The sequence below is a fragment of the Argopecten irradians genome, chromosome 12, assembly GCF_041381155.1.
Source record: "Argopecten irradians isolate NY chromosome 12, Ai_NY, whole genome shotgun sequence".
In the NCBI taxonomy this organism is placed as follows: Eukaryota; Metazoa; Mollusca; class Bivalvia; order Pectinida; family Pectinidae; genus Argopecten; species Argopecten irradians.
The window spans coordinates 41,870,185-41,884,229 of NC_091145.1; the positions used below are offsets into that span (position 1 = coordinate 41,870,185).

General features: G+C 33.9%; 1 protein-coding gene and 1 long non-coding RNA gene across 2 annotated transcripts; both read left to right on the top strand.

The window, feature by feature from the left end:
* Positions 1-7,543: 7,543 nt before the first annotated feature.
* LOC138336654 (probable DNA double-strand break repair Rad50 ATPase) lies at positions 7,544-10,579 on the top strand. Its single transcript, XM_069286185.1, has 3 exons — positions 7,544-7,918; positions 8,477-8,553; positions 8,803-10,579. The coding sequence occupies exon 3, from the start codon at positions 8,868-8,870 to the stop codon at positions 9,705-9,707; it is 840 nt and encodes a 279-aa protein (XP_069142286.1). The 5' UTR covers positions 7,544-7,918; positions 8,477-8,553; positions 8,803-8,867; the 3' UTR covers positions 9,708-10,579.
* Positions 10,580-10,996: 417 nt separating this feature from the next.
* Positions 10,997-13,506, top strand: LOC138335888 (uncharacterized). Its single transcript, XR_011210344.1, has 3 exons — positions 10,997-11,695; positions 12,462-12,550; positions 13,268-13,506. It is a non-coding gene; the product is annotated as an uncharacterized lncRNA (long non-coding RNA).
* The last annotated feature ends 539 nt before the right edge of the window (positions 13,507-14,045 follow it).

A 14,045-nucleotide genomic window follows, 5' to 3' on the forward strand; every position in this document is an offset into this window, starting at 1 on the left:
ATGACTTTATGTATAATGTCCACTGAGTTACCACTAGTGTCATATGACTTTATGTATAATCTCCACTGAGTTACCACTAGTGTCATATGACTTTATGTATAATCTCCACTGAGTTACCACTAGTGTCATATGACTTTATGTATAATCTCCACTGAGTTATCACTAGTGTCATATGACTTTATGTATAATGTCCACTGAGTTACCACTAGTGTCATATGACTTTATGTATAATCTCCACTGAGTTACCACTAGTGTCATATGACTTTATGTATAATCTCCACTGAGTTACCACTAGTGTCATATGACTTTATGTATAATGTCCACTGAGTTATCACTAGTGTCATATGACTTTATGTATAATCTCCACTGAGTTACCACTAGTGTCATATGACTTTATGTATAATCTCCACTGAGTTACCACTAGTGTCATATGACTTTATGTATAATCTCCACTGAGTTACCACTAGTGTCATATGACTTTATGTATAATCTCCACTGAGTTACCACTAGTGTCATATGACTTTATGTATAATCTCCACTGAGTTACCACTAGTGTCATATGACTTTATGTATAATCTCCACTGAGTTACCACTAGTGTCATATGACTTTATGTATAATGTCCACTGAGTTACCACTAGTGTCATATGACTTTATGTATAATCTCCACTGAGTTACCACTAGTGTCATATGACTTTATGTATAATGTCCACTGAGTTACCACTAGTGTCATATGACTTTATGTATAATGTCCTCTGTGTTACCACTAGTGTCATATGACTTTATGTATAATCTCCACTGAGTTACCACTAGTGTCATATGACTTTATGTATAATGTCCACTGAGTTACCACTAGTGTCATATGACTTTATGTATAATGTCCTCTGTGTTACCACTAGTGTCATATGACTTTATAGTGTCATATGACTTTATGTATAATGTCCACTGAGTTACCACTAGTGTCATATGACTTTATGTATAATCTCCACTGAGTTATCACTAGTGTCATATGACTTTATGTATAATGTCCACTGAGTTATCACTAGTGTCATATGACTTTATGTATAATCTCCACTGAGTTACCACTAGTGTCATATGACTTTATGTATAATGTCCACTGAGTGTTACCACTAGTGTCATATGACTTTATGTATAATCTCCACTGAGTTACCACTAGTGTCATATGACTTTATGTATAATGTCCACTGAGTTACCACTAGTGTCATATGACTTTATGTATAATCTCCACTGAGTTATCACTAGTGTCATATGACTTTATGTATAATCTCCACTGAGTTATCACTAGTGTCATATGACTTTATGTATAATCTCCACTGAGTTACCACTAGTGTCATATGACTTTATGTATAATCTCCACTGAGTTACCACTAGTGTCATATGACTTTATGTATAATCTCCACTGAGTTACCACTAGTGTCATATGACTTTATGTATAATCTCCACTGAGTTACCACTAGTGTCATATGACTTTATGTATAATCTCCACTGAGTTACCACTAGTGTCATATGACTTTATGTATAATCTCCACTGAGTTACCACTAGTGTCATATGACTTTATGTATAATGTCCACTGAGTTATCAACTAGTGTCATATGACTTTATGTATAATGTCCACTGAGTTACCACTAGTGTCATATGACTTTATGTATAATCTCCACTGAGTTACCACTAGTGTCATATGACTTTATGTATAATCTCCACTGAGTTACCACTAGTGTCATATGACTTTATGTATAATCTCCACTGAGTTATCACTAGTGTCATATGACTTTATGTATAATCTCCACTGAGTTACCACTAGTGTCATATGACTTTATGTATAATGTCCACTGAGTTACCACTAGTGTCATATGACTTTATGTATAATCTCCACTGAGTTACCACTAGTGTCATATGACTTTATGTATAATCTCCACTGAGTTACCACTAGTGTCATATGACTCACCTATGTGTCATATGACTAAAATGTCCTGTGTAACCACTAGTGTCATATGACTTTATGTATAATGTCCACTGAGTTACCACTAGTGTCATATGACTTTATGTATAATCTCCACTGAGTTACCACTAGTGTCATATGACTTTATGTATAATCTCCACTGAGTTATCACTAGTGTCATATGACTTTATGTATAATGAACTGAGTTATCACTAGTGTCTTAAGGACTTTATGTATAATCTCCACTGAGTTACCTACTAGTGTCATTGACTTTATGTATAATGTCCACTGATTTTCATTAGTGGCATATGAATTTATGGATAATGAAGGAAGTCAATTAAGGATTTCAATAATTAAACTTTCTCTAATAGTTTTTTGTGATAGTACAGATATTTCAATTGTGTAATGAACCTTAACTAAGGTATGGAAACTTGCCAGGTCTCGCAATAACAAATTTTTTAATTGCATGTTATAAAATGATATTTTATGTATTTCATTGGCACATGACCTATTTTATGCGTTATTTAATTTGTTACTTCTACTTCGATCTTTTTATGTATTCCTTGTTCCATGACGTATTTATTGTATTTCTTCTGCCATGACCTATCTAATGTATGCCGTGTGTCATGACGTATTTATTGTATTTCTTCTGCCATGACCTATCTAATGTATGCCGTGTGTCATGACGTATTTATTTTATTTCTTCTGCCATGACCTATCTAATGTATTCCTGTGTCATGACTTATTTTATGTATTCTATGTGACATGGCCTGTTCGATGTATTCCATGTGCCATGACCTACTCATTGCATTCCTTTTATCATGACCTATTTAACGTATTTCTTGTGCGATAGCCTAGTTTACTTGTACCATGACCTATTCTATTTTTTCCGTGTGTTATGACTTATTTTATATATTCCGTGTGCCACAACCTATTTATGCATTACTTCTGTCAGAACAGAGATCACATATTTCATTCATGGAGTTGCCATCCTCTAGTAGCCGCATTTCGTTCTACTTTTTACAGCCATGGTTAAGTTTATACATATATGTAGTTATGACCTGCAAGCGACTGTCCTCACTAAGGCTAGTGTTAGTTCTGACTCATGTCGCTATGGCCTTTACTGATGATACCATCAGGGAGTTTTGTCCACCGTGACGACATTATATCATATATAATTTACCCTGGAGGTAAGAAATATATAATAATAAAAGAAAATTTGGGTTGTCGTTTTATTACTTCCACTAAAGACTAATTTGGTGGATCAACTCTTCCTTACTGTACTATATTTTATTGGGATATAGGCGGTCATCTCCAGGACATTGTCAAAAGCATTGCTATGGCTTTAACCTTTTTCCAAGAGCTGTAGAAATTGGTTGTTTTTTAGTCGAAAATATAACCTTATATGTTTAACTGTTACTAGTCACACTCATTGTACTGATATTTCTCATCAATTAATGGGATTTATATTATTTCTTATCTTTTATCTCGTGTTAATGGTTCATTCCACTCATTCTATTTACAATCAAAAGGTTTGATAACAAATCGAAGGCGAGATAGTGTGGTCTATTGTTTTAAGGATTGAATATTACTTTGGTCGATTTCATGGGGTGATGAATTGAGTTCCTCTTGAAACAAATGAACTGCGAAATTTCAAGAATAACTCAATTCATTACAATTCATATATTTTAATTCATTCGTATTTAATTAAATATTTTCATATTAATAAATTAAAACGTTTTGCGATTCTCTGGACTCGTGCAAGTCTACAACGAGAGACATAAGAAAGTAGTCGGTCATTAGAACACAACTAATTAAAATAACAAGTGCAAATATTACAATTTGTCATACATTTATTATAATTAAACAATTTTCTTATTAGTTTAATCAAGATGGAAAATAAAAATATTGAAATAGATTTAGAAATTAGTGCAAAAATCGTCCGCCAAAGCTGCGATTCAAAATGGAGAGTCACCGTAACGTGATGGGACCGGCATTGTTCTAGTGGTTTATGTACCCTTTAGCCTTGATATAAGTTTCAAAAGTGAATTAAGGTAAGTGACTTAAATATAACATTTCTTACCGTCGTTTTCCCATCCTCACTTGATTTTTACAGAGACGTTCTTAGTTTTGACATACGTCACACAGGGACATGACACATTTTATCCCTCTTCTGTACCGCAATGTTGACCGACTCGAATGAAAAACATGGGTCATTAAATGATAAAAGGACAGAAATTGATCCGATAGACACAATCAAATCATAACTAAACCGAAAAATGTGTATAATATGCCTAATGATTTCAGTAGGCCTACACCCCCCCCCCCCTCCACAAAAATAAGCTTAACGATGTCTCACACTCCTTCTTCGCTAACGACGTGAAAAAAGCTAATGCTATAACTACAAAATCGGACTTCATAAAAATGTTCTTTAAAGTTTAGATGGTAGGAATCTGTAATATTTGCATTTTTTTCAAAATACCACTGTCTACATCTAGGCCTATAGTATGCCTACAGTACCTAGTAGTTAGGAAGCTACGCCTTCTTAGGCAAAAGTAGGTCCAGAATATTTTCTTGCGCTGAGACCGATTTTAAAAGATATCCAAGTCCTAGGGCATATGAAACAGTATTTGTTTAAGTAGTTACATTGAGTCCAACGTCAGTAAGAATTGAAATATTTAAGTTTGGTGTAAGTATGCAAACATATCCATTATGTATACGTTGGACAATCTGTGGTGTTGTCTAACCAATGTCTACTTAGGCCGATTGATATCAGCAAACCAACAATCAAGCGAAAATATTTGATTTCTCCCGAAAAAAAAGGTTTCCTGCTGAAAAATCATTAAGTCATGATAGTCAGTGGTAGGTGTAATCCTCCATTTATGTAATCATTGTAAATAACATTCCTCTTTATTTTATTTTGCTTTCCATCCCATAAAAAATTGAAAAAGGTTTTTTGCAATTCATTAATGATATGTGAGGGAGGGTCGGGAAGGACCGTCAATGTTTGAATGAAAATAGGTAGAGCCAAACTTCTAATAATGGTTACTTTTCCAATAAAAGATAAATTTCTAAATAACCAATCTTTTAGTAATGTTTGTACAGATTGAAGTTTTTCATTGTAATTATCTTCATAGATGTTTGCTTTTTGAAAATTATATTTAATACCAAGAAGTTTAAAGATACCTTGATGGTTCCATAGTAATTTCTTATTAGGTAAAAATTCATGCCCACAACCCCTTCTCGCCCCAATCCATATTGCTTGAGTTTTTTCGAGATTAATTCTGAGACCCGATACTTTTGCAAAGTCTTCCAAAAAGTTAAACGTTGTTTCAAGAGAAAGTGGATAATCTGATAATGTAAGTGATGTGTCATCCGCAAATTGGTTTACTAAGTACTCTGAATTGTTTATTTAATATCATTTATACTTTGATTGATTTTTTAGGCTGAACTAAGAAGTTATAGACATAGAATACAAATATATGGACTCAAGGGGTCACCTTGTCTCACCCCACATTGTACTTCAAAAAAGTTTGAACAATGGCCATTAGGAACTATTTCATACAAGGATTTAATCCACTGATTAATTGAAGGCCCAAAACCATACAAATATAAAGAGTCGAATATAAAAAGATTAGTCCAGGGATATTTTTCTGTGTTTTCTATTAAATCAGCAATTAAATACTACATTTTCCAACATATCTTCCTTTTATAATTTTTTATGTATCGCTTATAAAACTATCAAGTATTTTTTATTCGATTTGAAATAACCGATGACGCGATTTTATAATCAACATTTAGAAGTGTAATGGGCCTCCAATTCTTCATATATAATTTGGATTTTCCTTCCTTAGGGATACAAGTAATCATCCCACGTCTTTGTGAAATTGAAAATTGGCCATCTATATGTGCCTGATTTACAGAACGTATCAAAAATATGAATATCTACCCCCCCCCCCCCCAAATATAAAATTCTACAGTATAGCTGTCTATACCAGATGACTTATTATTTTTCATATTCTTAATTTTGAAAAGACACAAGTATCCAAGTTGGCAGATAATTTGTTTATAAATGGATTTGTTTCATCAAAGAAAGTATGTGGATTATTATCTGAATATTTTTTTTTGTGTAGAGGTTTTCGTAATAAAGTTTTTGTTCGTGTAATATATCTGCCAAATCGGTAACCTCTTCACCATTTCCTTTAAGAAGTTTAGGAATAAGTTTCTCCTGAAAGTGTCTTTTCTCTAAATTACAAAAATATTTGGTACTTTTCTCACCTTCTACTTTCCATCTTGCTTTTGCTCTTAAAATAATGCCATTAATTCTATTTTCTCTTAGTGTTTTTAGTTTGTTTTCCAGCCCTTCTATTTCTTCTATTTGCCTTTGTTCTGCTTTCTGTAGTTTATCTAATTTTGTTTCTAACTGGTTTTCTTCTTTCTCCCTATCCCTCTTTTTTCTGTGCTGAATAAGCAATAGTCATTCCCCTTACAGTAAATTTTACAGTTTCCCAAATTAAAGACAGTTTATTCTAAAATTGAGTTGATTACGGTTTTCTACTTCAGGATTTTCTGCATATTAATTTATTGCATCAGTTATACCCTGTTTAACTAATATTACATATTCCTGATCTCGCAGCAAACTATTATTGAATTTCCATGTTGCTTTTCCCCTTTTTGTTTTATGAATTCAACTGCTATTGATATTGGACTATGGTCTGACCTATAACTGATCCCAATGTCACTATCTTTTATTAAAGGAGTCAAGACTGAAGATACCAGAAAGTAATCCAACCTTGCTTGTTTATTATTTGGGCCATACCCAGTATATAAATTTGTATCTTTGTTTTGTTCACGCCAGATATCTATAAGATCAAAAGAGTCCATGATATCCACAAGTTTATCCCGACTTAAAGCAATGTTTCTTTTAATATAATTTCTGGTATCTTTAACATAATCTTGTGGTGTATTCCAGTCTCCCCCATAATTATAGAAGTATTTTCACACGATTCAAGATGGTGAGATAGTTGGTGATAGAAGTTGAATGGCCATAAACTTGTCCAGCTGCTGTTGAGGTTTTTTAAGAAAGGTAGAGAAAGGCTTCGCTTCTGGCTCCTGTTATCCTTCTTCTATATTCCTCTGCTCGCATCAATAATTATCAGACATTTCTCTATCATAGTATCCAGAATGTTCCTGGAACTACTTCACACTGCAGACATCTGTTGTGATCTTGATTTCCGACTGGTCGTTTGGTTGACTCGTCATTTTGCTTTTTGTTCTAAAACGTTGTTTCTTTGGTAATATAAACCTTTTTGAAGATTTACAATTACATGTAATTGATTTTCTTGTACCTACCTTATTTTTTTATTCCTGCCATTAACCGATTTAGCGATTGATTTATAATAGTTTGATAACAAAACATCATGGTTAGTATTGAGACCTTTACCAAACTGTTTCTGAAATATACGTGCGCATTACAAAATCACTTACAAAAAGTCAATTAGTTAATTACTGTTTAATAACAGATTTGGTAACAATACATAAATTCTAAAATTTTAAGTTATACATACCATTACCCCAGTATTATTCCTGGCCCTGGATAATTAGTCATTAGATAGCATTGTACCATATATCATTTAAAACACACTGATAGCTTAAGTACAGTGAAAAGTCATACAAGGCATATCAAATTAAACCATAAATGGATAACCATACACCTACCTTTTATAATCTTAAATATATTATTCAATGTTTAATCGTTTACTGTGCTAATTTCACATGCTTACCTATACACGATGATATTGGATATCGATCTGCATTCTACAGAAAACGATATACAAATTATATACAATCGTTTTCGGTAGTGTGTATATCGATATCTACAGGAGCACATCTCACAGATAGTTTACTATGGAGGACAATATTACACTTGTTGTGAAAGGATTATCAATACACAATTATGGTGAGAGTTTTCTGTTGTATCAATACTCACTGTCTGTTGTTATTGGATAACGACATATTAGAAAAAGAACAACGCGAAACATCCACCGTCAGTTCAGAGATTTTTCAGTGATAAAAACTGTAACCATTGAAAACAATGTTTCATAAATTCATCGAAGAGTTCAATAATCTTTAAACTTGATCTTAGTTGTTACATGAATTATCTTATTAAAATTATTTTCTTAGCTCGATCTTAGTAGTTACATGAATCACAATTTATGTTATAACAAGTGTATATAGGTTCGACAGGTAAAATCACGATAATACTTAGGCCACGTGGTAACTAAAAGTTACCAGAAAATGAGAGAGAATCCATGCATCTTATTTTCATCTATAGTATCGTTTCTAATTTATCTGTTAGAGGTTACAATACAATAAAGGTAAAAAAAACTTAGTTCTTACACAATCACAATTTATGTTATAGAGAGCGTGCTATCAAGTGAGTGACTCTTTGCATCTTATTTTTATTGATAGTATCGTTTCTAATTTATCTGTTTGCTTTACTTTCTTTGTCACATAGTTTCTACACCACCCCCAGGACCTGGCCCAGGCGCAGCATCTGCTGAGGCTGCAGCGGGACCGGAGACACTTTCTACGGTAAGTCTCTATTGATACTACCGACATTATTACTATAGGGCCTCTTATTGGGGTCCACATGTTACACGAGAAATTCTTAAATTATTTTTTATATATATTAAACATATGGATGCAATAGTTATATGAATAAAAGTTCTATAAATATTTCATCATTTTGAAATGTACAAATGTAATACATGTAACATAATTTTACACGTGCTTCTATTTCCAAGAATCCATACAGTAACAATAGCAATACTCTGTTGACAGGGTGCCTGCCTACGCTCTCCACCAACAGAAGATTTCAGCAATACTCCCCGGTCAAACTCTATGGAATGGGACATGATGCGGCAAATGTTTTAGCAAACAGTAGGGGACATGACAAAAAGATTACAGAATCACACGATCAGATCCTCCAGGAATTGAAGGAGATCAGAGAGACACAAGTGAAAAGTCAGAAGAATCTCGATGTTCAGGACAAAGATCGGGAGAAATATTTACAACTACAACATCAATACATGAACCTGAAAAAGAACAAAGAAGAAACCACATCGCGTCTGAAAACTTTGACTAAAGAGAAGTATGAACTCATCACAGCTCTAGATGGGCTAAAGAAAAAACACGAGTCACTGCAGAATGAAGTGGACAAATTACAGGAACGTCAAGCCAGCGAAGATAAAAAACATCTCTCTAAAATCCAAAGCAAAGAATCGGAAATCGAAGATCTTGAAAAGACTATTTCAGAATTAGAAGAAAAGTTAGCTTCCAGCGACGAATTACACCGCTCTAACGCATTGCATATTCATGAACTAAACGAGGAAATCAAAAGACTGAGAGAGGAAAAGGAAATCCTTGAAAGTGGAAACAATGAACTTTTGGATGACGTTGATATCCTGACCAACACATCCTCTCGTTCTCTTCATGAAATGAATTTAGGAGGAGGGCTGACTGTCAGTTCTCTTTCGTCCAATGTTGCATCTAATAACAGTACAGGAAGCCCAAAACGTTCTTCTCAACTTGACATACGAAAGTCACGATCTGGAATAAAACCTCTCACTAATCCTATATACACCACTCCTATACCGCAAGCATTTGTTGGCACAACCTCATCAAAAACATCACATAATGTTGTTTATAAAAAGAAACAACGTTTCACCTCTAGGGAGCGACACTGAGGACAAAAGAAGATCAAAAGTTAACTATATGGAATTAGTGATCCAACAAAATATTTAATCAGGGAATCGATTGTGCCGAGAACATCCTGTATAATTATTTGGTACATACTAGGTTTTGCTCAACAACTACTTATAAAATATCAACCCACACGTCATGAAAGGGAAAACAAAGCAGCTATACAGAAAGCGTAACTTTGATTTTCCATATGTTTAAATACAATTGTGTTTTGTCAGCTGTTATTACCTACTTGTTTAGAACTGGCGACTGCGCTTTCATTTAAACAGACTGATTTCGCGCGTGGCTTTATGTTGTGTTTGTACTCGGATATTGTACTGTTGTACACATTCGAGCTAGGATGTTGCTAACACCATTGACAATGCTAATAAATGAGTAGTGATTAAATGACCAAGTTGATTTATATGTATTGCTGTAAACAGAAGTTTTCTTCCCATATGGATTTTTATACGAAGAATGTTAACGTTAGTAGCCGCGTGGCTCTTACACCTATTCAGAGTCTTGCTTATTAGACCCCGTAATAGTTAAGGTTTACCAATCACGTGATATGTTGATCAGAATCCTGGTTATGAATTAAAATTATTGACCCATATGGTATATATTACTGCCTTCATGGTTAATGCTCTAGTTATTCATTTAGTCCAAATAACAAATAGCGATTCATGTAAGGTCGCCAAAATTTAACTCCACAAATTGATTTGGAAACCACATCTATTGATAGGAATTTCCATTCAATTTTCAAATCCACGAATGTTAATTTTCAATGTTTTTAATGTTAAATTTGGTAGCTACGAACCAAACCTGGTTTATAGTACTTTTACTGTACATACAAATGTGTAAGTATTGTAAAAAGCTTCATAAATCATTTGAAGTAGAGAATTTGTGGTCTCTTTTGTATAATTCTTCCAATTTTATTGACCGATCTGTCTATAAATAGAACAGGAATTCCCGAACCAGTGCATTAAGCGTCGATGTCATTTTAACGTTTGAAAACTACATGCATAAAAACGTTGATAATTTAAGCGTTTCTAAGATGCCGATTTTGTTGGAAACATATTTTCTTCAATTATTGCGAATGGTAGGCAGACAGCAGTATTTGTGCTTCTCTACCGGTAACGCTGGAACTGCCAATACAAAGTTGCAACGATACCAGCGGTGGTTGTACTTGATATATGTTTTCAGACATGTACAGTACAATCCAAGTCGTTCATTCAAATCATTGGACGTTGAGAGCAATGGAAACTGGAAATCAGAATAATCAAAACACTGTATCTGAATGCTCGGATCATTAGTATAATCATTTTTTATTTATTTATCAAACTAAAAACAGTGTAGATGTTCACACTAGACTGTCACATATGTGCGCTTAGGTATTACACTTAAAAACGTAGGTGATGATTATAAATCCTTGATTGGATCAGATTATTTAATCTTAATCTCTAATTGGATGTAAATAAAAACCAGGTAAAATAATAAAACAAGTGTAGCATTTTGAATTCGGTCGATGCATGTTTTTTATTAACCAAAGAAAAATTATCAACCTCGGACTATATATTAGTTACATTTACTCTGAAACGATCAATTATATGTAATTCATTTTCTTGTATATACCTATGTATTTTCCTGTCATTACCCGATTAAGCGATTGTAAAGTAGGTTGATAACAAAATACTATGGTTAGCCGTTAGACGTGCGCATTACAAACTGTCAAAGAATAAGAAGTCAATTATCAAATTACAGACTTGGTAACAACATATCCATTTAAAGTCTGCTAATTGTAATGCTTATCTAATTTACGATATTGGATATGCATACTACAGAAATCTATATACATTTATACACACTGTACATACAGTGTATATCGTTTTCCGTAGTCTGCTGATCGATATCTCAAGGAGCACATATCACAGATTATTTACTATGGAGGACAATATTACATTTGTTGTGAAAGGATTATCAATACACAATTATGGTGAGAGTTTTCTGTTGTATCGATACTCACTGTCTGTTGTTATTAGATTAAAAGAATAACGCAAAACATCTACCTTCAGTTCAGAGATTTTTCATTGTGAAACAAGCAGTAACCAATGAAGACCATGTTACTTAAATTCATCGAAGAGCTCAAATATTTTTAAACTTGATCTTATTTGTTACATGAATAATGAAAGTAGGTTATAACAGATGCCGTTTAAGGAAAGCAGTTTGCATCTAGAGTTCGGTTTGATGTCGTTTTCGCGATTATAACAAACAGTACTCTAGGAAAACAAACAAAAACATTAACCGGAAGTCTCCTAAAGGTACATGCGCACGCGCACGGGTCATGGGAGGCATCGGTGCTATTTTTCCCTTCCTTTTCCCTTTCTCGCTATTTTCTCTTACTTTGATATCCCATCTATCGTTTGAGACCATCCGCATGTATGTATTTTGACAATGAAGCTTACAATGACAGGTTTCCAGAAATCCGGATTTCAGACCTCATTTTTTTTTACTTATCTGGCATGTTCAAAGGTGATTTGTGACGTCACTAATGCAATGACCGAATTGATATTGACCACGTCATATCCTTTTGCTCAAAAAAGCTAATATTAATATTTAAACAAAATTTAATTTAAAGCAAATGCGTACTTACGCATAAATGCGTTACGGTTTTTATTTATAGTATCTTTTCTATGTTATCTGTTCATAGTTATAATAATAGCGGTCAAACACCACATTTGCTTCATTTCTTTGTCACATAGTATCTGCATCAGCCTCAGGATCAGCCTCAGGACCCACCCCTGGCGCAGCATCTGCTGAGGCAACAGCGAGTCCGGAGACACCGTCTATGGTAAGTCTCTATTGCTACTGCTGATAGCGGGATATTACTAAAAGGCCTCAAATCGATGCACACATTTTCATTAAATATATTGATGCCACACAGGGATTAACGCACTCCTCGGAAGGTATGTAGATAGCTTTTGCTATTCATAACCGCTATGAAAATTAGAAAAATACATTCAATCCATATACATTGTATTTACATTAGAATAATTGATGAGAATAAAATTATTGAAAGGTTATTATATTTAAAATTATGATACCCATATACGACGAGAAACGAGATTAATGGAACAGCTGGATGACGTCGTTCCACAACGTCGCGTTTTCAAGCTTCCGCCTTCCGGTCGACCTTTTTTTGCAAATGACAAACTATAACCAAGAAATACAGTTAAAATTAGATTTGATTGACTTATTACAGTAAACCTTAGTTGATTCTTTATCAAGAAACAACACATTAAAGATTATACATTAAAATATTCTGAGGGACTATTTCTTTTATTGATATGAAACAGGCGTGATGTTTGAAATCAGCTGATCGATGAACGAGTATTATTGTATATGCAAATGTTTGTTTTCGTTAGTTGGTTGAACATAAATATAGTTATATGAATAAAAGTTATGTAAATCTTTCATCATTTTGAAATGTAATACATGTAAAATAATTGTACAGGTATTTCCATATTCAATAATTTATACAGTAACATTAACAATACTCCGTTGACAGGATGCCTGTGCCAGCTCTCCGCCAGAAGCAGGTTTCAGCAATACCTCCCAGTTAAATTCTAATCAGTTGTACATGATCTAACAAATGTTACAACAAACTGTAGGAGATATGTCGAAAAGATTTACAGATTCACACAATCAGATACTCCAGGAACTGAAAGAGATCAGAGAGGCACAAGAGAAAAATCAGAAGAATCTTGATGTTCAGGACAAAGATCGGGAGAAATATTTACATCTGCAACATCAATACATGAACCTTAAACAGAAACTAGAAGAAACCACATCGCGTCTGAAAGCTTTGACTAAAGAGAAGTATGAACTGATCACAGCTCTAGATGGGCTAAAGAAAAATCACGAGTCACTGCAGAATGAAGTGGACAAATTACATGAACGCCAAGCCAGCGATGATCAAAACCATCTCTCTGAAATCCAAAGCAAAGAATCAGAAATCGAAGATCTTAAAAATACTATTTCAGAATTAGAAAAAAAGTTAGCTTCCAGCCACGAATTACACCGCACTGACGCATTGCATATTGATGAACTGGAAGAGAAAATCAAAAGACTTAAAGAAGAAAAGGGAAACCTTGAAAGTGGAAACATTGCACTTCTTAAGGAAGTTGATATCCTGACCAACACATCCTCGCGTTCTCGTGTTGAAACGGAAGTAGAAAGAGTGCTTACTGTCAATTCTCTTTCGACAACAATCGAATGTAACAACATCACACAAAGCCAAAGACTTCCTTTTCACTTTGACAAGCGAAAGACAAGGCCTGTGATAA